Genomic DNA, 25,029 nt, shown 5'->3' with positions numbered 1-25,029 from the left:
TGAAGAACAGATGGCAAAAGGGAAGCGACACAAAAACGTTGCTGGCAGGGAACTGGGTGTCATCCCTAAGGTGGAGCGAGTGATTTTCAACAAATGTTTTTAACTCCGCTGCCTGGAGAACAGCACTGCCCTGCAGACTTACAGGTAGGCCCAAGGCGGGCAGCATCCCGCAAATGTGGAGGAAAACAAGGTCTATGACGCAGAAGCACACAGTGGGCACCAGGTCTCTACTCTCCTGGGAGCAGGGGGCTCCCAGGAGCTTACTGTCCAGGCTGACCTTGCCCAACCACTCCGGTCGGGAGATCCTCGAAGAAAACGCAAACCTGGAAATGCAGTCAGTGCACTGGCTTCACTGATGCCTAGAGGTCCCCACGGTCTTCCTCCCTTTCTCACTACTCAGAAAAACAATGGCATCTCTATGCCCTCAATGGCTTCCGTGTGAGCCCCTCCCCCCGACCATGGCCCCATTCAATCCCCCACCAAGAGCGATGGCCTCAAGTTTAACAGCCTGTGTTAGGAGAGCACTGGACACAAAGGGAGGTGTTTCCAGGTTCAGTGAACACTTCACTATCGTTCATCAGAGAAGAAACAAAAGCAAGCCCCACCCCCACCCCGCCATTTACCTCGGGCAATGCAGAGGCTGGGCTCTGCCATGCTCACCAAAATGCAACCTTTTTCTGGCCGGGGTAGGGATCACATTGTGTTTCAGGATCATTGTGCAAACAGGGGTTCCAGATTATTTCTACCTTCTATGAAAGACATTAACATAAAAATGGGATTCTTTTGTCCCCTAAGAAGATCCAAGAGGAAGATGGGAGGTAGGGGTGAGGGACCATGAGGGCAGAGGGAGAAAAAGACTCCCAAATAAAGGCCAAGAAGGTCAGTCATTAGACAGAGCTTAAACTATACTTTCGAACCTTTATTAGGAAAATAGCCCACCTCTTTCTCTGCTTTAAATTTTTTATTAGGGTTGACTGCTATTTTTATTAAGGAACCCAGGATCTACTTTGTGTAACTGCTTAAATTACTGACTACCACTGCTAGCAAAATTTGATGGGTGCAGGCTGGGTGTTTAAGAAACACCATTTCACATCAACCGAAAATGCGAACTCTTTGGTTGCAAGCGATACACAGACCCTGGTGCCTTGCCCACAGCTTTCCACGCCAACATTGGGTTATCAGTCAATGGCCCTCGATTTTACTGGTTGGTCATAAGGCTGAACATTTCCCCCACCCCCAGGGGATTGTGGGGGTGGGGTCTTGCAGAGTTTACACAAAGTGCTAACATTCAAAATAGCACAAATCATACCTCCCTCCCTCCTCAGAGAGACACCTACCCACCCCTTTCCCCAGCCAAGGTGGATTAGTCACACTAAACATAGCCCATTCCCAATCAACTCTTCAAGCTTTGGCAGGCCTAGCCCAGCTGACATTCCGGACCAGTTTAACATTACATAATGAGAGCTTCACTCCCATCACGGGCTGCAAGTCAAAACAAACTTGCTGAACTTGACCCAGAGCACCAGCTCTGTCACAGGACATGGGACCACAAGGGGCAGAACCGAGTTCTCAGCAAACACTGAAAAATCACCGCTGAACTCCTGAATGCCTTCTTCTTGTCTGTCAGGGTTGCCCTCACATCAGGTACTGGCAGTGCCCAACCTAGACACTTTCTGAGGTTTATCATAGAAGGCTGGTATCAAACTTGATTTTAAAGGATCATTTTCATACATTTCTCCAAGTTTTAGACATAAGCCCAGAAAGCAACCCTGTAAAAGGATTCCCAAAGATGAGTTCCCTGGGAAAGAAGATGGGTGGGGTTGTAGAAATAATCCTGTAGCAGAGACTAGTTAACTCAAAATGCACGTATGAACGTAAGATCTGACTTCCTACATGTTCCTAAAGCACATTCATCACTGGAAGAGTTTCTATGACTCCCTAAGACTCTCCGGCTCACTTCTCCCTAGTGAACCCCAAGCAGATGACTGTACAAGTCCATCCTCGTCACCACCACGAATGCTTGGGGCATCCCAGAAAGACTCAGCCTCTAAGAGGAAAATATGCGAATTCATACTGAACATACTCAACTGTACACACTGAAATGTAAAAATGAACGCCACTTAACATGAAAGGTCTGCAAAAATCAAACTCCACCTTGAATCAGAGGTTGGCAGGACAGAAGGAGAACATCCGAGCGGCCTGGAGTCTGGTGGTCTTGACTCCATCATTCTCTGGCTCCACGAAGTCATCTCCTCTCTCTGGGCCTTGGTTTCCCCAGGTTACAGAGAGGACTGGATGGCACAAGGAGGCCTGAGTTACCACTCGGCTCTGGCAATTCTAAGATTTAATAACTGTCTCTACTCATCCACCTACTCGAACCAGAAGGAACAAGTCTGTTCCCTCTGCTTGGAGTCAGTGGCTCAAAGAATTGTTTGCATTAATACTTTGAGGTCACTCAAGTCCATTTCTGTGACCTGAGTTATTTGATCTGTCTGGCGCCAGAAGCCCAGGCTCATATATACAATGACCTTACCATCAGCCTACTACCTATTGAGCAACATTCAATTTGAACTTACCTGTGAGACCATCCCAGTCAATCTCCCCAGGCAACGTTTTTGCTTTTTTTTCAAATCAAGAGGCCACATATTTTCTTAATCTATCAGGATTCTACTTAAAAACATTGCTCATCAGAGGACTGAGGGCTGCCTGCCCTATTCTAAACAACTCCAGCTTATGGCACTTTAAAATTACTTTTCTCTCCCCTTCTGTAAGAGGCCAGAATTGCCAGAGACTCTGCTCTGCCTGAAGCCTGGGCAGGGCATGCCTGGCAACCAGGTATGTATGTTACAGATCTTTGTGATGGGAACAGAGACAAAGATTTGATGTTGAACAAAGAAAAATGTAAATATGGTGAGAAATTCCCTGAGATGAGGAAAATGAATTTGGGGAAGAGGAGAGGGAGGGTGAGACCAAAAGGATGCTGGTCACGCAGAAGCAAGAGGTGAAGAAGCAGAGACGTGGGTCTGGCGGCATCTCGTCTGTGGTCAGAACCTCCCAAGCTTTGAAAGTGGGCTTGTCCACTCTGAACACACCCTCTCTTCAACATGGCTTTTCCTGAAAGCCTCATTATGGAGACCATTCCCATCAAGATGGAGGATCTCATCATGGAGGGAGTTCTGAGTTCTCCAGGAGCCCAGGAGGCAACTTCTGATGATGATCCCTCAGAAAGGAGCAGACCTCAGGGTGGGCAGGGACCAAAAGGGAGCAGAATGTCCGAGGGACTCAAGTCATTACCTCTAGCTAGAAGGGCGACTCCTTGAAGGCAAAGACTCAGTCCATCCTGCTCCCACCTCATCCCCAGCAGAGAACAGCATCTGCCCAGCAGTGCCTGGCGAACGTGCGCTGTCCCCAAGTGCTGCTGGCGCTCCTGTCTAGTCACTCTGGATGTTAAAACCTATTTTGCAAGCTTTCATCATTACAAGAAGACTATCCACCTGTCCCACAAAGTCAAGGCTTTGTAACAGCTATCAGTCAGAAGTCTCATGTCTGAAAGACTGTCTGCAGCCCTGCTTCACTTTTTCCTGTTGTTTAGCTGCTAAGTTGTGTCCAGCCCGTTTGTGACCCCATGGACTATAGTCCACCAGACTCCCCTGTCCAAGGGGTTTCCCAGGCAAGCATACTGGAGTGAGTTGTCATTTCCTTCTCCAGGGGATCTTTTCCCGACGCAGAGATTGAACCCTCGTCTCCTGCCGTGGCAGGCGGATTCTTTACCACGAAGTCACCAAGGAAGCCCCGGTAACTTCTAGACTCCCTTGAATCTGAAGCTAAGCTCATTAAATCAAGCTAAGATGATACTGTCTTGTCTGTCTTAGAACCTGGCCTGAGAACCAAACCCCCAGACAGCCAGAAAAGTAAAGTCATCCTTCCTGGAGCATCACCTAGTGTTACAAAAGCTATGGCCAGATCTTCTGGCTTTACAACCAGGGGAAGAGCTCAATAAAGTTGAGATATTCAAGACCAAGTTGAATGGGTGGCTTACAGGGTATTCTTTAGGCCATCTGCAAGTCCATTTAGGACACTGAACCTTTTGTCCTAAAATGAGAAGATACAGTACACACTGCCGTGAGAGCACCAAAGCCACTTCTCTGAATGCTCTGCCCCGAAAGGGATGAAGACAAGCATCAGGGGGCTGCCCCTCACGTCCAAGACGTTCCCCCCGTGCTTCTCCACGGCCCTCCCTGGCGTCCAGATGACATCCATTAAACTCAGGCACTGCTCCACAAGGGATCTTGGCCTCTGGCTATGAGAACAGCATCAAAAAATGGCTTGCCAACAGCCCACAAATTTAAACAAGTCAGGATGGCAAGAGGGGGCCTCCCTGGGAATGATCATGGAAGAGAAGTCAAAAGCAACGTGGGTTCCAATGGGACACACAGACAGCCCTCCAAGCGGGACGTTCCTTCTCTTAGAAAGGCGAATCCCTTCAAGCACCCACAAGGATTAGGAAGTCATTCACGTGATTAGCTACAGTCTTAGAATGACAAGGAAGTTTTGGTGGGGATGTGAGGGGCAAGGGATCTCCAAATGGACAGCACATCTGACTTGGCCAAAGACATCAACTCAGACCCTGGTCTGAGAGGGGGGAGAGTGAGGCGAACCACATATGTGCAAGGGTACCCATTTTGTGTGTATAAAAGTGAGGGCATCATTAGAACAGAGTCCTAAAAACCAGGAGTCCCAGCCACTCTGATTCAGTCCTCCTGACATGGAAAAAGGCCTGGCTTCCTCCTGCCTCAATGATCCAATCCCTACAATGGAAACTCATGGCTGTGCTAAGGCTTCTTCTTCCCTAGCTCAGCATTACAGGTTGTGAAATGAAGCAGAAAGGACCACACACCACGTAAATATATGCTTCCTCCTCAGTCCTCACACCCACTCACACAAAAGACATACCATTAATAAGTACAAAAAAATGTAGGTTTCCTCCCAGAGCCATCTTGTGCGTAATCCCTCCCATCATTGGCAACAGCCCCTAACACTATTTGATTCTGAATTCAGACGAAGGGGGAGGTGAAGAGCGTGAAATCCCTAAGCCTTTACACATCTAAAGCTCACCCTCAAAAATGGAACTTTCCTCTTGAAAATCCCGTTTTAATCATTCTACCAAATGGACTTTTTTTTTTTTTCTTTCATTTGCGGGATCCAAGCAATTTTTACTGTGGGTGGTAAGGAGAGTCTAACTGTTTCTAATTATTTAAAAAACAAAACCACACACACAAAAAAACAAAACAAATCAAAAATTTATGCTGCCAACTGCTGAGAGACTCAGAAGCCACAACTTCCGGTAATGAAGATTTTTCTTCCCAACTATCATAAAGCAGCAGATCTGGAGAGCATCTGTGTATCTGCTCAGTGTTTCCGATGCACAATCCTGGCGAGCTAGGACCGTTCACATGTTAGAGTGGAGGCTGGCAGTGCACTGATGAGGTGCGCACCCTGGCTTTCCAAACGTCAAGATCTAGCCTTCACAGCCCAGCCCTAAGATTACTCTCCGTAGAACCAAGGGCAATTAAAAAAAAAAAAAATTATGCCACAGTTTCCTTCTCTTTAAAAATGAGGAAAATAGTTCTTAACTTTTGGGGGGGTTGGAGGGGTGAAATGAATTAACATATGAAAAACCACTTAAACTAGAGCTGGTTCATGGAAAAGCACTCAATAAACATTACAACTAGCTTAGGTATATACAAAATTGGAAAAAAATAGTGTTTCCTCTTATGATGGAGTAGCTATAAGTGTGAAACAAGAATATTTACAAAAAAACTGAACTCATTAATATTATACCCCGACCAGAGAAAGGGTGCATCCTTCTTTCCTCTGAATAAAAGAGATGAATTTTAAAATACCCACTGAGAATGAATGTAAGAGCTAATGTTGACAGAATATTAGCTTCCCTGGTGGCTCAGTGGTAAAGAATCCACCTGCCAACGCAGGAGATGTGGGTTCAATCCCTGGTTGGGGAGATCCCCTGGAGGAGGAAATGGCAACTTGCTCCAGTATTCTTGCCTGGAGAATTCCATGGACAGAGGAGCTGGTGGGCTACAGTCCATGGGGTCGTAAAAGAATCAGACACAACTTAGCAACTAAACAACAACAGATGTTGACAGATGGACATGTACACCACCTTAACTCGGTGAAATCTCTCAATAAAGGAAGAGATATATAAAAATCTCCCTGCTTTACAGATGGAGGAACTGAGGTCTAGAAACTATACCATGCACACGATCACTCAGCCAGTCAGTAGCAAAGGCAGGGTTTGAATTCACGCTCTTAATCATCCCATTAAACAGACTTTGCAAGAACCATCAACAAGTGCCAAAACGCATTCTCTCTTCTTCTGAGGCAAGACAGCTCATGCCGAAGAGGATTGTAAGAATTACGACTTTATCATTACATCTGAAAGAGGGAATAACAAAGAGATCCTTTTTATGGAGAGGAAATCCACTGAAAAGACCCAGAAAGGAGGAGCTCAACATGACAGAAGGAGGAAGGCACTTCTCTGGGCTACCTTGGACCTCCATGTCGACGAAAGGGCCCTAATTCCACTCCCCGGGAGAAAGAATCCTGTACAATCCTCCACCCCTCGACCTCCACTTTCTCCCCCTCTTGTTAACCGTGCCCAGAGGGTGGCAATACATTTAACTGCAGACAGTCGTTTTTGTTAATGGAATTCTAAGCCCATCAGTTTTCAGCTGGGAGGATGAGAGAGTCTTTTGCTGTGTTTTTCTAAAGCAAATATTTAGTGCTTTCATCTTTCAGTGCCCTAACATGCAATCTGTCACCCAAATGAGAAAAAGGGGAAAAAAAAGAGAGAAAGAAACCTTCTTATGTGGATGTTGGTAGAAATGATACCATGTTTCCGACATCGATCAGACAAACAGTAAGCACCTCTGGAGGGAGAATGATCACTCTGTAAGTTCTTCTCTGGCATCTTCCAGAGTGAAGGCCCCCCGGCCCCATGGTTTACACTTGTTCCACGTGTGAAAATGACGCCAGCCCTGGCTTTCCACAGCGCCCCTGTCCTGTCAATCAGGATGCGGAAAAGCGTCTTGTGTCTGAGAGCTGTTCTATTCTCCTGGTTTCATCCTGACATCCATGCTCGTGTTACTTTGTTTATTGTGGGATTTTTTTTTTTAAATGAGAACCATTCTTCTTGCACCTGGAGGACATTCCTCTATAGAAACCTGCTGCCAGACAAAGGTAGTTTCTGATCAGCAGACTCACTCCTCTCAACTAAACCCCGGATGCCCCGACTCTACCACACTCTGAGGGGTTCCTTCAGCCTGTCAAGAGAGCAGTGAGGAGTGGGCATAAAGACCAGAAAAAGGGGTGACATGTTTTAGAAGGCCATTCTAACACTTTCTCCTGATCCTAAAGCAGTTTTCCATCCCAGAAAGCCAGGAGAGTTACAACTGTGTTTCTGGATGTTACCTCCCCTTTCCACCCCTATAATTTCTGCTTTCTGCTCTGGGTCACTGTTCCCACTTCTCAACTGGCTATAATGGCAAGTCTCCAAATAATTACAAAGGCAGGAATCAGATTACGCCAGATCTCACATGTGCGCGACTGCTGCCACCTTCCCCAGCAAAATCCACCGCAAAGGCACCATCAACTGTTCAGTCAAGTGTGACATTCTGAGCCGGGGACCTTCGAGGTCACCTCTCCTCGTTTGCCAAGAGGATAGGCACATACACAGGATCTGCGTGTACCACACAAACATTCCTGCAGTTCCCTTTTCCCGAAGAAAGCAGAAGGGCTGACCACAGCAGGTGACACACAGCTCTGGCCTTCCCATGGCTGTTCCAGCTTGTTCCTGAACCTGGCTGGGGAGGCATGGGTGATCATGGAAGCAACACTGTTTCTGGCTTCACCTAAGTAGTTAGACAAGTGAGGACGGTCTGGGAGAGCCACACGGATCAACAAATCTGCAGATGACGCACCATCTTCGTTTTACACATCAAACTGGTCAATGCTAAAGGAAATCAACTTTGAAGATTCATCAGAAGGACCAATGCTGAAGCTGAAACTCCAGAACTCCGGCCACCTGATGTGAAGGGCCAACTCACTGGAAAAGACTCTTAATGCTGGGAAAGATTTCAGAGAAGGAGGAGAAGAGGGTGACAGAGGATGAGATGGTTGGATGGCATCACCAACTCGATGGACATGAGTTTGAGCAAACTCTGGGAGGTAGCGAGGGACAGGGAAGCCTGGTGTACTGCAGTCCACGGGGTCACAAAGAGTCGGACATGACTGAGCAGCTGAACAACAAGAAACCTTGATCATCGGTCCTGACATCTGGGAGACAATAACATAGATAATTCAAAGCAGAATACTCCAGAAGTCGTTTCCCTTCACAAGGCCGCCTAGACGGTCGGCAAGAACATGTCCCTTACTAGTTAATAATGGTCTTTGGCCACTGTCAGAATTAGCCCAAAGCATCCTACAGGTGTGGGCAAAAACAGCCAGCACAAAAACCAAACAACCCAACCCACTATGTCAGTCAGAGGCTGACAAGAAAGGTACTCTGGTTACATCTCTCGGTGGAGAAAGAGCAGAGCAAAAACTTAGAATCGACAATGAAAAGTCAGCCTCTGAATGAAAGAGACAGATCAGGTCAACGATACCTTTCAAAGGTGAAAACCATAAAAATTAAAAAAAATAAACCCCACATCCCTTGGGACCTGAAAAGGGTAGCATAAAAGTGTGTGTAAGGTGACGCAACTGTTCTGTACCCTGACTGTGGTGGCGATAATACGAACTGATGCTAAAATTCACAGAACTGTAGACCAAAAGAAAAGGCCAATTTTGTTGTGTATGTTAAAATACAATTTTTGAAAACCCCACATGGCCAAGGAAGCCTGCTCCTAAGACCTAGAATCAGGGACACAGAAGCATACACAGGAAGTGCAAATCAAAAACTAGACAGCTGCAGGTGACCCCACCAAGCAAGACTGCAGGGAGGAGAGGTCCCCACCAGGAATCTGACTTGAGTCCACTCTGCTGCCCCCAGCAAGACAGGGTCAAGGAAACTAATGTCCCAGTCTCTTTAGAAGCCTACACATCACTACATCATGAGAGCTGCGAGTCCACGCCCAGACACTGCTGTCCCTGCCCCGCCGGGCACAGAAATGCCCCACCTGCCCTTCAGGAACTGCCCGGATTCCTGAAGCCAGTAAAAGCATCATCAGCAAGCTGCCCTTCCCTCTCGCCTCCACCCAGCTTTCTTCTGGGTTCTTATTTTTAAAAAAGAAGGGCAGGAAGAAAGAAACTTGTCCAAGAGGCAGAGCTGTGAACTGGGATCTCCTGGATGATTACGAGTTTCTTGTACTTTCGGGTGGAGGGGCTTCTCCTTTCCCGGGGAAAAGAGCACCTCTCCTTGGCCACACTGGTTGCCGGAGAACCACCCGGGCCTGCCAGAAACCCGATGGGCCGAGTCCAGGCTGAGCACTCGGTGATTGAGCGCTTGCATGCTCCCTCTGACCCCAGCCCCGTACATCATGTCCAACCCAACACCATCTCCTGCCAGCTCTGTTTTTTGAAGCAGCAAGAGGTCCCCGCTGGGGACCAGGGGCTGCCACACAGGGGGCTCCGGCGAAGCTGGGCAGTCAAGTGACAGGTGGGGCTGGGAAACAAACGCAGCGGGCAGCACGTGTCCCCTGGTCACCCCGCCACCTCCTCGCCTCCTCGACTCTCACTTCTTCTTTTTCTGGCGTCTCTAGTTCCTTCCTCATCCCCACCCTCCCTTATCGGAAGGAACTGGCTTTTCCAAAACAGAAACTTTCACTCTGAGCCCAAACAGGCCTGCTATTTAGACCTTTCCAGAGAAAAATGCTGCCGAGCTGTGAGCACCCTGGGGGTGGCGGGGCCGCAGAAGAACATAGCACACACATACACCCCAGGAGGTTGTTAACAAAGAGTTCAAACCTCCTTGGCCGGATAGAGGCCACCTCCTTTCCCCATCTGCGGCTCAAGCAGAGGCAGCCAGTCACTGATGGGGAAAGGACAGCCTGAGGAAAGGGTGGTCAAAACTTGAACCTGGCCTTATCAGAGAAGATAACACTTCTACCACCTTACTCCCCAAGCCAACAGCAAAAAACTGTTTTCGGAACTACCACATTCCTTTAATGCAAACAGGCTTGAAGTGAGCATTCAGTGATGTGATGGAGAAGGCTGGGAAAGAGTGGAATATGGAATAAAAGACGAGGTAGCGCCTAGAATCAGCTCCTGCAAAACTAGCAGCAGCAGATGCCTTTTGGATCAGGTGCATAGAGCTGGCGTGAAACCAAGAAACTAAGATCTTCCACTTTGCTGACCTGACAATCTCCTTTCAATAAAAACGACTAAGTTCCAGAGTCTGGGCTGAAGCGTGGTTCCTCTCTGTTCCCAAATTCCAAACATCGACTTCACTGACATCATCAAAGGAAAGTAGAGAAACAGAGGTATCACATCACGGAGAAACAGACAGACAGGCGGATTCGATAGAATGGGAAAACCGTGAGTAAAAAGCATCCCCTCCCTCTCTTCAAATACTGACCGTGTATTATGATCTGAGGGGCCCTGTGAGGTATAAAAAGTCTGAAGGTTAATTTAAACTCTCCCTTGACACGGCACAGCCCATTAAAGACTGACCTGTCACCTCACAGAATTGCAAAAGGGGAGGATCCCAAACCAATAAACTGTGTGGATGACGAGATGTCACGCATGGAAGGCCCGAGTCTCTGCTACTAACGACCTTCGTCACATGAGAAAACATGTGACTCACAAAGAATGGGGAAAAGGGAGGCGGTCACAGAGATAGGAGCAGTGATCCAGCCTGTGGCGTCCAGGCGGGGTTCAGGGGGGCCCAGAGGCTGGATGCAGGGCCAAAGAACGCCCCCACCCTCCAAGGGAGGGGCTCCTTAAAGCATGTTCATGTACACTGCCTGGGCTTCCAGGGTGGAGAATAGTATAAGCAGTGATCAGTGTACATGTCTTCGGTCCAAGGAATGGTCAACAAGGGACATGAGGCCCAGAATAATCCCTTCCCTCTCTGGACCTGTGTCCCTGGTGGGGAGCCCTGTGCACACAGTGGCCAAGCTGTGTCAACCCTGCAGGGCTCTGACACGTGGCATGGGAAACCACACCACGTTCACCATGCGCTGGGAGTGCGGCTTCTCTGAGGTGTCAGGAATTCCAGTCAGGCACCGTGATGCCCACTTACATTCATGGAGCTGAATTCGGCAGAGGAAATCCACGCACCCATTTAACCTAGAAGAACTCAACAAAGAAGATCTCCAGAGAGAAAATCGAGAAATAACAAAATAATACGGGTGGTCCCACTAGTCAGTCATCCCACGGGGAGAATGACTCTGGGGAAGGAAGTGAATTTGCTGGATGGTTTGCACAGAATGCTCCAGGGCTGTGTGTGCTAAGCCATAGGTCATATACATCATGGGGGCATGAGGGAATGTCCACAGTCATTCTTTGTTATTTTCAGCTTGCACTCTTTCCCGCATGAGATGCAATCAGACTGTAATAGTGGAACTTTAGAAACAGTGGGTTTGCACGGGGGCAATGACTAAACATATTGAGAGATATCCAGTTCTAGGATGGACATCGCTAGACATTTTACCAAGAGTCTTCGCAGGATACACAGGAAAGGGTTTCTATTACAAGAAATGTCAGACGGACAGGAAAGAACTACATATATAATACGAGCCTACCTCTCATTTTTTAAACACATCCTTTAAAAGACTGAAACCATGTCCAAATACTAATTTTGCCTTTCAGGAACATTTTAACTGTTTTCTCTCATCCTGCTTCTTTATGTAATCAGGAGGGGGAGGATGAACTAAACATTTTAGCTGGACAGAATACTTGGTAATCCAAAGTTGTAATGCAGAGACTAATACTTCCCCCTTCTAATGTACTTTGTTGTGTAAACCCAGATTTTCCGTACATTAACATTGAAAAACATAGAACTATGGAAATGAAGCAATATCTATATTTGTTTCAATGACTAACAAGCAAAAATAAAACTCTGGCCATGATGCCATGCTTTTTAGAAATCAGACATATAATAAGCCACAGATTCATAGGATGTGGTCTAATAAACCTAAGAAAAGTTTCATTTCCTCTCACCAAAATGGTTAACTCCCTGTCTATGTGACTAGCTTTGCAAAGTTAGCAAAAGTCTTTTTCCCCCCTTAGATGTCTAAGCTGAGAAGTTAATAAGCAAGTACCAGCAATAATGTGTCCTCTCCTGAACTCACACACACACACACACACACACACACCTAAAAATGAAATAAAATTAGGCTCAAAACCAGCAAAAAGGTAGGTCAGTAGACCAAAACATCAAAAAGGACAGAGGGTATCACCCTGCTAACCCCCAGCCCACTGATCAGGAAAAGTTCAAAAAAGCCCTTCAAGAGGAAGGAAGCACAGAATAAGGGAAGGATTCGAACAAAGACCTCTTTAAAAGTTTGTTTGCAAGCATTTTCGTGAAAATGATATTGACTAAGCAATTACAGGGGAAAAAAAAAAAAAAACACTTTCTTTCTTATCTGAATGCATTTATGCCATGGGTCACACCCTATTATTGTCACTATTAAACATGGTAATAGCCTCAGTGTAATGACTTTGTGTGGTGAGCTTGAAAGTGGCCACGAATAGCTAACTAGAAAGAAGTGACTCATGCCTGCCCAGGTGGATATTGACTTTCTTACTCATATTTACTAAACTGGTCTACCAACTTTAATTCCCTTGAGGAGAGAGCTAAAGGGTTAGAATCAAGCTGACTCGCAGGGGAGAGAGAGAAGGGCCAATGGATGGGTTAGAAAGGATCCCAGACGTGGTACCTATAAACCAAAGACTGGACTTTAGGTATCCTGAATCAGAAGTCTCCTCGCAGCTCCTGAGATGGCTGGGTGTTGAGCAGGACCTAGCCCAATCTCCTTTAGTGAGTGGAAGGTGATGGGTGGGGAAAGCTCCAAACCATGGACCACTGCCATGGTCTTTCATTAATAGCAGTTTTACAGCTCTGCCCCTTTGCTGTGTAATCTTAAGCAAGTTACTTAACCTCTCTGTGGTACATCTGCGAAATGACAAAACCACAGCACCTTCCTCTAAGGGTTGTTAGGTTTTCAAGAGTTAAAATACACAAATCCCTTAGAGAAGTGCCTGGACCGTAGGAGGTGCTGTGTTAAAAAGTCTCTTTGATCAGGATTTCAAGGGATCCTGGGAGGTGCCCAGTGAAGGAGGCTGGGGCAGGGATTCCACCATCATCCCTTTTTAACAGACACGGGGATTGCATCACAGACAGATGAAGCACCTTGCCAGCAGAGGTGAGAGAATGCTGGACTCAAATCTGGTCCTTCCGTGATGCTCCCCAGAAACACCTGGAGTGCACCCGAGCTGTGTGTGGAAACCACGCGGCAGGACTGCACTGCCCCACCAGAGGCCAGCCCACCACACAGACACACCGCCAGGCACCAGAGGCCAGCCCACCACACAGACACACCGCCAGGGTGCGGCTCCCCTGGATCCTGCCAGACGCTCATGCCAGACCCAGCTCACGGGCTCCTCTGGCCAAGTTCCTGCTCCACATGCCTCAAGGCAACCGAGGCTCACGACAGCTCATGTCGGGCCCCCCTGCACTGATGAGGGACTGAAGCACAGAGCAGGTAGGTAACTCACTTGAGGTCACAGAGCCCAAGTGGTGTCTCTGCGTCTGGTCTGTTCACAACTTAGGGACTTAGTCCCCCATCTGGGAGGCCGCGGTAACTGGCTCTTCCCCAAGAGATGCTTCCCTGTCCTGAGGGCAAAGCTGAGAAACTGGCGCCAGCAAGCTGAGAAACAGGCGTCGGCGCCTGCGGATCTCGAGTTATAAGGAAGAAACTCGGTGTTTCTGTTTCGTTTTCTTTAACTCAGAATGGGTGCCTGGTTCTCCTTTATCTATCGTGTAACTCTGACCAAAGATTAATGAGTTACCATTTGCCAGGCCCTGGTGGAGGAATAATTATGTTCGGTATGGCCTTATCATCCATAGTTAGGATGAACAGAGGCGCTTATTAAAAGCCAAACCAAAGAGGGGCTGCTGAGAAAAAGCTCTTCCTTGCAGGCCAGGGCTGCCACACAGAAGTCAGCCTTCCTGCTCCATCTGACTCAGGCCAGTTAAAGACCCGGGCTGTATTCATACATGGGCCCCAGCGGTTCCAAGCACAGGGCTCATCAGAAGAGGCGGGGTAGGGTGGGGATGGTTCAAAAGACCCTAGACACATCTTCAGCTTTAGTCACATCTGGTCAGAGGGGGCTAATCAGACAGGAAGAGCCCCAGAAGACACCGTGTAACTAACCAGAATTAAGACATAACATAGTGTACGAGAATAACCGAGTGAAAAGACAAAACCGTGTAAGGAGCCATTCCATGTTTTACAAATGTTTTGCAAACCATTTTTAAACTGCAGACACATGAATGACAAGAAAGAAATGCATCCAAATATTAAGAGCTCACAACTAGGTAAAAAAGGGATGTGTTGACATTTTCTCTTGCATTTGGATGAAACATTTGGATGTTTCTCTACCTGTGTCTTGTTTTCTTACAGGGCTATTTACTACTTTTTAAATTAGGACAAGCTTTTCAGGATGATTTCACCCGCCTTTTCCCTCTCCAAAGGCACGACGCACCGACAAATGTAACGTATTACTCTAGGCCTCTGCTGTTTTCTGTCCCTGTAGCCCTAACATGCTGCAGGGCAATCAGCACACAGTAGGCACACAATCAATGTTTATCAAAGACAGAGGCTCTACTAATTGGCTCTCAAATATTCCCTTTCCTTTTCAAAAAGGAAAAAAGTCAAAAGCTAGCATGAGTTACTAAATCATGCACTGGATAAGTTTAAAGAGTTAACTTTATGGTTTTTATCTGCGTCGACTTCTGCTTTTCTGAGGATGAAAACATGTTCTAGATGTTCTTTATTCTTTGGGACTACTAATTTGAAGAGAACTGTCACTCCCAGGCACGGGGCAGTGTGAGGTATTGACATCGGATTGAATTATTTAAAGGAAATTAACAATGCTTCCTGTCCTTGAGAGCGACATCTGCCAGAAAAGCCACACGCTGCTGCCTCGGGAAGCACCACTGCAGAAAGGGTGAACAGAGCCTGGCACCCTGGATGTGAAAAGAAAATCGATAAGTTCTAAAGAATGAAGAACAAAGGCCAAGTTCAGGTGATACCTTCTCTTCCACTGGAAGCTCTGAAGAGTCCTAGGAAATTGTTTCCACGGGGTCAAGTTTAACGGGATGACCTTGTTCATCATTCTTATGGAAGCCACGCATGATGCTAGACCATGTGGCTTCAACGAGGAGCCCACCGCCTTGGGTTCACGGCAGCACCTCCCTTCCCCTTGTCCTTATAAACTGGCACTGTTACGGCTATGATAAACCTATCCGTGGTCAGGCCAGCCCGGCATCGTGGCAGCCAGCGTAACGGTGATGTGACAGGACGCAGGGGCCATGGAGGATGGGTCCTGCCCCAGCGGGAAGGAAGCCGTGTGCATGGGTGGCTTCCGTCCAGAGCCCGCTCATCTCATACCGTCATTCTGCTCCGAGACCTACCTCCAAACACCAGGGCTCCCCAACCTTTTGTAAGGAGTGGCTCCTTTTCATGTCCCTGAAGACTTGAGTGCTGACAGTGAAGTCTGAGGGGGGGTAGAAGTGCTGACAGTCATGTCCCTGAGTGCAGCAAGGGAGGGGGCACTGCTGCCAGGAAGAAAGGGGAACAGAGTGAGGCTCGGGAGGGAGGCGTGCGCAGTCAGCAAGGCATTCACGGCCCCCAGCTTGACGTCCTGCGCCAACCCCCGCTTCTCTACAAACTCCAGGAGGCGGAGGACCGTGGTGCCCCGCTCGAACCCGGAACTCTCCCGCGTCCTTGCCAGCCAGCTCAGGGACCCTGCCAGAGACATCTTCAACACAGCCTCTTCCAGGCAGCCTTTCTGGGGCATCCCTTCCCATTCTGCCCACTCTGCCCATCACTCCTTCTTCTGAGAAGCCTGCTGGCTAGCATTTTCCCTCTCTCTCAACTTACCTTACCGAATCATCCATTAATTTAAACCATGTAATATTGCTGCTATTGGGTTGGCCCAAAAGTTCATCTGGGTTCTAAAGAAAACTCCAAATGAACATTTGGGCCGAGCCAATATTTCTACCCTACAAAAATGCAGTTGCATAGGGTTCCATGCCAGAGCTATTTGGGGAACTCTCTTAATACTGTTCCCTCTGCCAGGCTGCAACCTGAGAGCTGCAACTACACCGGCGTCTCTGGACCCCTTCAAGGATCTGGGAGCACCAGCCCCGAGTGCTCAGGAAGTCGGTGCTCTACTGCTTTCAACTCAGCCAGAGCCCTGTGATGAGCGCTGCTTTTCTGCTTAGGGTTCTAGACAGGAACGTTGGTGTCATTCCACTATTCCTCACAACTACCCTGTGAGGTGGGTCCTGTTGTGCCCATTTTACAGAGGAGGAAACTGACTCAGAGACGTTAAGGAGCATGCCCAAGGTCACACAGCTAGTAGACGGCGGGGTAAGGGGGACCAGAACCAGGTCTCACTCAACTCATACTGTTGTTACGTAAATACATCTTTCTGTCCAGATGTTGACTATTGCTCTAAAAACAGGGCAGAGAATTGATCGGTGTTAAGAGCGACCTGGGGTCCAAGAATGGCTATTTCACAACAAGGAAATATCATTCTAATTTTTGTTAAAAAAAAAAAAAAGACCTATGACTTTTGTGTTCATGATAAATAATTATGTCTTCTCTACCCTAGTTGTTAAAAAGTTCTATGTGAAGGAAAATCCCCATGAACAAATTTTTTCACCCTTTTTAATCCCCCTCAAAAAATACAGAATTCAAAATTAAGAATATGAGATTGGGCACAATACCCAATATTTTATGTTCTGATATTCACTAAATAGCAGAATGAGCATGGTGGGCACTGAAGACTAGGAGTTAGAAAAGCAATGGAAATAACGGACAAATTTGTGAAACAGCAGCCACATTTCTAGAATAATTTACATGGTTCTCAGACAACTGCGTCCTCTGATGGTGGGGGGGGTGGTTTCTCCAGGTGGATTAAACCAGCCAAAAGCATGTGAATACCCAAAATGAGAAAGGGCCATATCACCTGCAAACCGGTGCCTCTCCATTGCCCTCATGAGTTGCAACTGTCCCCGTGGCTGGACACTGAAAGTCACCACTGCGGGAAGCCCAAGGTCTGCCCCCAGGAAGCGCAGCCCAAGCCCCAGAGGAAGCACGGGTGCCCAGCCCTGGACATCTCTGGTCTCCATCTGGGAAGCAGAGTCTCCCTCTCTGCACTTCTCCACAGGGCTCGTTTGTAAACAGGAACGTGAGTCACGGTCCAGGCATGAGTCCATTTTCCAGATTAGCCTAGCTTTACAACTGAGGTCATCCTATTCTGCCCCCGTCACAGCAGTGACTCATCTTACTGCCTCCCACCAGAGGGAACACGGTTTAGCCCTTCAGTTGTTCCTGAAAGGAACCCAGCAGTATGGGGGTTTCAATCCTGGTCTGCTTGCTTTGCTTCCTAACACAATGCTGAGAGCAAAGACGTAAGATTCCTGAGGGCAAGCATCCCAGGAGTTTGGAAAAGAAATGAATCTAAGGATACCCCAGACCATATTATCTTCCCACGGCCTCTCAGGGTCTCCACTCCCAGAGGGGCTTGCACACATATGGGTATGTGGGCACATGCACACACACATTTTCTCTCTCTCTCCCCCTTTGTATAGGATCTAATACTCTTCCTGGGAACCTCAGAGCCAAATTTGCAGGTCACGTCTACCAATCTCGTAGGATCTTCCAGCTTTGAAATTTGTGAGATTACCCTTACCCCCATCTTATCTTACAGGTCTATCTTGCTTTCCTCTTTATTCTAATTTCCTTCATTATTCACTTCCAATCTTTTTACATAATATGAAGTCTTACAAGCCACTTCAAATTTGGGGGGGTATAGGATTTCTTATAAATAGATCTAAGCGTGCATACAAATACCAAGTCATTTTGTACCTTGAGAGAACTCTAAATGAGTCTTCCCCTAACAAATACAAGACTCTTCAACAAATCCTAAAGATGACACGCAGACCTCTGCCAAGTTTTCCACTCAGCATCCATTCAAACTTTTTCTGGTAACAGTACCCTGAATTATTTAGGAGGTATCACCCCGACTCTTGACCCATTCAGTTTGGGTAGAGTGGACTCTAGCCCCCAGCTCCACAAATGGGCAAGTTTATTCAGTTCAAATGCACTCAGCCCATTACGCCCCCTGACCACAGACACTGGTTCAGAGTCATGCAAGGAGATAAGGTCTCTCTGGACTTGAACCTGCCCCTATGAAACGGAGTCAACCTGGAGGAAAGCAGAGCCGAGGAGAAAGGAAATGGTGTCCTGGAATACGTGACCCTGGATCTAGCCATGCCTGACACATGTTTCATATAAACTTTTCAAGTATGGGTCAATACACTCATTTTCCTTGGGCCAGTTTGGGCTAGGTTGGAGGAAGGAGAAGGGCATCCTGACCAGAGAAACCTAGTCGCCTTCGTCAGACTGACCTCAATAATCATCCATCCACAAAGCAAGCAGTAATGTGGAAAAACTTGGAGATGTTCCAGGAAAAGTCAATGAAGGCCTCTGGAGTTTCATGATCCAGGCATGATGAGGGGATTATTACAAGGCAATATACTGGAGATAAGTGTCCAGTACTTTTCAAAATAAGAATGACTGTGGCGTGTGGCTAGTCTTTGGACAGGGGAGTGGGGACCTTGCAAAAACCACACGCCTGCTAGAATTACCACTCGGCCCTTCTCCTTTAGTGCCTCCAAAGCCACTGGCTTCACTGACCGACATTATTGAGATGCAGTCTCCAGAAGTTGAGGCTGTGACATGTCAAGAAAGATGGCAGGCAAAGCAGGTGGTAGGTTTCATTTTCCCTGATGACGTGGCCCCTGAGGACATGGTGAGTTGGCCAGCTCTGGACATGACCACATGGAGCAGAATCAAGGTGTATCACTAAAAGTTGGAGCAATAGTTGTGTATTCTACTCTTTTGTTTCTTTATGAGCTTAAAGCCACCTTCAGCAGGTGGCTGGGCAACATTCAAATGTTAATGTAACAGAATGGAAACCAAGGAGATAGAAAGTACAAATTGCTCTGCCAGGAAAAATAAACACAAAAGAAAAGAGAGTATAGAAGGAGCTGAAAAGCCTTTAAAAATCAAAACCCCTAAAATTACTAAAGCCTCCACACATACAGATTTTATATGAAATGTGTTACTCACACCAAATTTGGTCAACAGCTGTTGGCTACTGGGAGAATTCAGTATCCACTGCTTAAGCAGGAGGAAAAAAGCAAAAGCCTCCAATTTTGTTTCAGTAAAGTTTGGTGTAATCATTAATTTTTATGGGTCAACTTGTCTGGGCAATGGGGTGACCAGATATTTGGTCAAACATTCTGAGTGTTTCTGTGTTTTGGATGAGTTTAAACTGGTAGAATGAATAACACTGATTGCCCTCCTTCATGTGAGTAGGCCGTGTCCAATCAGCTGAGGGCCTGAATTGAAGAAAGGCTGATCCTAACCAAATAAGGAAAACTCCTCCCGTTTGACTACCTTCAAGCTGAGACATGGGAGTTTTTCTTCCTGCCTTTGGACTTGAGCTAAGACACAGGCTCTTTCTGGGTCTCAAGTCTGCTAGCCTTTGGACCAGAACTACATCACCAGCTCTCTTGATTCTGAGGCCTCCAGACTCAGACTAGAGCTAAACTATAAACTTCCCTGGGCCTCCAGCTTATTGAGTGCAGATCTAGGCACTTCTTGGTCTTCATAAGTGCATGAGTCAATCCATTACTTACAATAAGTCTCTTTCTATATCCATCTATCTCCTATTGGTTCCATTTCTCTGGAGAACCCTAATACATTTGGGTTATGTTTTTTATATGTTTTCTCCCAAGTAAGAGGGAAAGGATTATTTATGGGTCTCTCAAAGGAATCAGAATTGCAAAATGGAATGGGTCTTAGAAATCATGTAATTGAATTCTTTGTTGTTGTTGTTGTTTTTTAATCCCTAAGTCTAGGTATAAAGGGACCTCCCCAGGACTATACAGCTAGAAAAGAACAAACCAAAAACCCAGGTTTTTAAAAAACTAGGAGGTCAGGGTTCTATGCATAACAGGGAAGAGTTTTATTTTGAAACAGCAGTATCTCGGGAAAGAAAAACATCCATTTGAGAGAAGGACGTGGGAAGAACCATTCCACTAAAGAAGCCAACTAATAAAATGATAATTAAAAAAAAAAAAACTGGCAAGAGGGTGAAATCCTCTTATCTCTTTATCATTTACATGCACATGCACATGTGTATGTAAACAAGGACACAAGAAACAATTAAGCAACAGCAGCCATCCATCCATCCAACCAACCACACATACACATAAACTCAGAGGGTTCAGGTCTTTATGCTCTGTCAATTATTGTCACTTCTGAAAGTACGGTAAGTTTGGTGTGAACTAATCACATTAGAAAGGTCTTGTCAAACAAGACACAAAAAAACTGTAATGGCGCTGGGAAAGCCACCATTTTTATCTTTAAAGGTGAGTCCAGTTTTTTCCCAAAGTAGCATGCCACCACAGACATGGTAAATGTACGTGACACTACTTTTCATGACTTATTTTTCTAAAATATGAGCATGTGAGTGATAAGGTGTGAGAGTCTGTGTGTGGTGTGTGTACAGACTGCCCACCAACGGGCGTGCAGAGGTAAGTGGGTATCCTCCAGCGGGGGTGACAGTGGCCTGCAGTCAGGAACGGCAAGTTCCCAGTTCGCACAGAGCAGCTCCTTCTTGTCAATATCACTTGTCACTTCCCGGTCAGTATCACTGGGCCACCCTGCTTAGAGCTGGCATCAGGTGAAATGTAACCATCACACCTACACTCAAGGGATGTAGGAATGAAGTCTGCCTTAGCCCTCAAGAACTTCATCTTAGTGAGAAAGAGACTAGGGATCCAAACAGAATGAACACAAAAGAAGCCAATATTAAGTCCCTTCTTAGACTAGCCTTTTATCATCCATCTCAGCAAAGAGACGGATGTAGGGCCCTATTTTCACTGCCACTTTCCACCAACTAGCTGTGTGCCCTGTACTTCTGGGGGCTTAGTGTGTCAAGTCATGTGAGGGCCCTGCCCACCTCCAATGTGCTCCAAATCTGCAGGGTGAGAAGAATGGGGGTGGGGGGGGGGGGTTGGGGGGGGAGCATTAATTCCTCCCATCACTCGGAGTACAAATCTTACATGCCTGGATTTCTGCACATGGACACTGAGGCAATATTTATTATAAACAGTGACATCTAGGAGAAAAAACTTTCTTTTATCAGATAAAAGATCTACATGGCCAAGGAAAAATACTTCAGCGATAAGGTATAATAAAAGGGAATTTGTAGCATCATTTTGAATGGTGTTTCCTGGTTTAAAGAAAACTTTGCCAACTTTTGTTTTCTGAGGGGGAAAAAAGCACTTCTCAATAACAAATATTGAGAAGATGAAAAAGAAACCCACTTTCTCATTATGGTAGAAACAAATGAAGGAAAATCACCTAAAATAGTTTTCGAAGAGCTTGGGATAAAGTTTAAAAAAAGAGTCACTTGAGTAATTTTGAATAAAGGAGATGCTTTTATTTTTTACCTGAAATCAACACTAAAGTAGCCCAGAAAGTGAAGTCAAGGCTTTCTGGGATGGTAATAATGTACAACAGCCAACCTTAATAACGGAAAATTAGCCAAGGCATGAAAAAAGTAAATGAAGTTCTAACAGACATCGCCGGAACACTAAATGAAGTCCTTTCTACAGCCAAACTAATTCCTCGGGCACCCATGCACTAGCAGAACACCAGTGTATCGCTCCGGCCTGTTTCCTCAGACAGTGATGAGGTTCCGTGGTGACCTCAGCAGACGGAAAACCGAAGCTTCTCCGTGCATCTCCATCTCCATCATTTGCATATGGAATTGAGAGATTAACAGTGTAATCTCTCCAGACAAGTAAAATGTCAGCAAGCTCATGAAAAACCATGCTCATCAGTTACTTTGGGAGAAAAGGACCTGATTCACAGGTGCAGGCGTAGATCGCTATGGAAGAAATAGAGGCAGAAGCTCAGGTCCAGAATGGCTGAAGGAAGCTTTGTGCATCCAGCTAGCAAATAAACGTAATAACAGGCTACTGATGAGATTTTTGGTACAGGGTAGTGCCTTCTCCCAGAAGAGCCTCTGGGAAGGGGTGTGGGTCCATACTTTGCCCCTGGGGGCCATAGACAGTACTGTGCAGAATCAAGGGACCAAGACAGGGAGAGAGTCTGACTGGGACTGGCAGTGTGTACTTGGTAATCCTCTCTTTACAAACCAACATACTCTCTAAAAAAGATAAAGAATAGCACCCCAAAATGGAGCTGAGAGATTTTAAGGACAACACAGAGACCAGCTGTGCCTGGGGAGCCAGTTACCACTCAGGAAATTTAGAGTGCTTTGCCCCAAAACAGAAAGCAGTGTTGATCAACAACCCCCTCCTCCCATATCAATAGGACCAAATGTTTTAAAATGCAAATAACAGGTTTCTAGAAGAACCCTGGAATTTCTCCTGGAAATGTTTTTATAGTTCACTTCTTGCTAGTCGCAGGAGCCCCAATTAAATGTCTTCTCTTCTCACTGATTATTAGCATTAGATAATAACATACTATTTTCTGCTAATACGTTTCCTGACAACATCAAACTCCAGAGGGTCTTCATGGTGCAATAACTGAATAACTGTGGAAATGAGGACTAATTTATGAGAAAACATTATTTAAACCTGCTCAGTGTTTATGAAAAACAACCATTTTGGTTTAAATGCACTATACTAATGGCATAAAAACTTATTAAATTGAAATAACTTTAAAAAAAAAAAACCTACCCAAACATTATGAAAAAGCAGGAATCACACTGCAAGGCCATAAGGTTATAAATGTTCGAAAACAACAGACACTCACAGGTAGGACCAACCCATGACACTATCTCATTTAGAACAAGAAGGTACTTGAGAATTTGGGGAAAGGCTTGCCAGCTCCATTCGCTAACATCTCTGGTTCCAAAATCACACTCGCCTCCTAGTTGTCCTCCTCAGAAAGAATCACACTATTGCTAATCGTAACTGTTGTCACTGGGCACACACCTGGGACAACCATGGTGTGCTCCTGCCTGGACTGGGGTGATGAATTCTCTCAGAATTATGGTATTTGGAGTTTCTCAGCTTGAAAGGGAGAGAGCTGGAGTCATAGGATAAGGAATCTGAGATAAATTATCTCATGCTACTCAAGTCACGCACTATCCTTCTACCCCATATGTTTATATCTTGAATAAAAACATCAGTAAAAATCAGATTAAAGAGAACCTTGAGAGAGGAAAAAATAAGTCCTAATTGTGGGTGTGTGCGCGTGTGCATATGTGTGTGTGTATAGAAGACAACAGAGACAGTACACCCAGGTGGCGGTGCTGGTAGTAGAGAACACACCTGCCAACTCAGGAGACGTAAGAGATGAGGGTTGGAATCCCTGGTTCGAGAAGATCCCCTGGAGGAGGGCATGGTAACCCACTTCTGTATTCTTGCCTGGGAAATCCCATGGACAGAGGAGCCTGGGGGGCTATGATCCATAAGGTCACAAAGAGTCGGACTCAACTGAAACAACTTAGCATGCACGCATGCAATATTTTTAAATTTCTGAAGCTTACCACCAACTGATACATGGATCAGTAAAATGTGATCTAGCAACACAATGGAATATTATCTGGCTATTAAAAAGTAATGAAATAGAAACAGATGCCACAATATGGATGATCTTTTTATTCCCCAAACTTTAAACATTTTTATTTTGCATTGGGGTAAAGAAAATTAACAATGTTGTGGTGGTTTCAGGTGAACAGGGAAGGGACTCAGCCATACACACATGTATAACATGGATGAATCTTGAGAAGACCATGCTAAGTGAAAGAAGTCAGTCACCAAGGACCACATAAATGATTCTATACATGCAAGATATCAGGAAGAGACAGATCCATAGCGACAGAGAGTAGACGGTGGATGGGGGGTGAGCTGGAGGAAGCGGGCAGTGACAACTAATGGGGGCAGTGTTTCTTTTGAAGGTGATGGAATGCTCTCAACCTGACTGTGGTGATGGTTGCAAAATCCTATAAATATACTAAAAATCCAGGGAAGGCAATGGCACCCCACCCCAGTACTCTTGCCTGGAAAATCCAATGGACAGAGGAGCCTGGTGGGCTGCAGTCCATGGGGTCGCTGAGTCGGATACCACTGAGCGACTTCCCTTTCACTTTTCACTATCATGCATTAGAGAAGGAAATGGCAACCCACTCCAGTGTTCTTGCCTGGAGAATCCCAGGGATGGGGGAGCCCAGTGGGCTGCCGTCTATGGGGTCGCACAGAGTCGGACACGACTGAAGCGACTTAGCAGCAGCAGCAGCATACTAAAAATCACTGAAGTGCACACTTTAAAAGGGTGAACTGTATAGTTTTAAATTCTGAAATTCCAATTGGCCTAACTACCATTATCATCTCTCTAACTGCCTTCTGAGCACATTTTATTTGAAGCAAATACTCAACTCTGGGCAACAGGCAGGGTAAGAATTATTATTCCCATTTCACAGGAAACAGAGGTCCAAAGAGTTTCTGTTTTCCTTCCACTGGCTGCCTAGGTTTCCACAGGGTGCAAGGAGGAGTGTGAACTATGGGGGAGTCTTAGGTCTTATCAACTCCCCAAATCAGGGAGGGATTAATATCCAGCTCTTGCCAGATGTCTAGAAATTTATAGGGCTGGGTCATGCAGACAGGCTATTAAACAAAAGACATTGAAAAAATGGCACTTGGAATACTGGAATGCAATTCATAATAGC

General features: G+C 46.2%; 1 protein-coding gene across 17 annotated transcripts in view; it reads right to left on the bottom strand.

Moving 5' to 3' along the window:
- Positions 1-25,029, bottom strand: part of TCF7L2 (transcription factor 7 like 2) — a 199,629-nt gene that overhangs the window by 59,151 nt on the left and 115,449 nt on the right. The window contains exon 5 of one of the 17 annotated variants that reach the window (XM_068961286.1): positions 15,656-15,796. The exons of the other annotated variants lie outside the window; for them this stretch is intronic. Coding sequence (XP_068817387.1) covers positions 15,656-15,796 — 141 coding nt within the window. The remainder of the gene's footprint in view (positions 1-15,655; positions 15,797-25,029) is intronic. 17 annotated transcript variants of the gene reach the window in all.

Source organism: Capricornis sumatraensis, chromosome 23 (assembly GCF_032405125.1).
Source record: "Capricornis sumatraensis isolate serow.1 chromosome 23, serow.2, whole genome shotgun sequence".
NCBI lineage: Eukaryota > Metazoa > Chordata > Mammalia > Artiodactyla > Bovidae > Capricornis > Capricornis sumatraensis.
The sequence above is the reverse complement of the archived record's forward strand: the minus strand, read 5'-3'. Positions and strand labels throughout refer to the sequence as shown.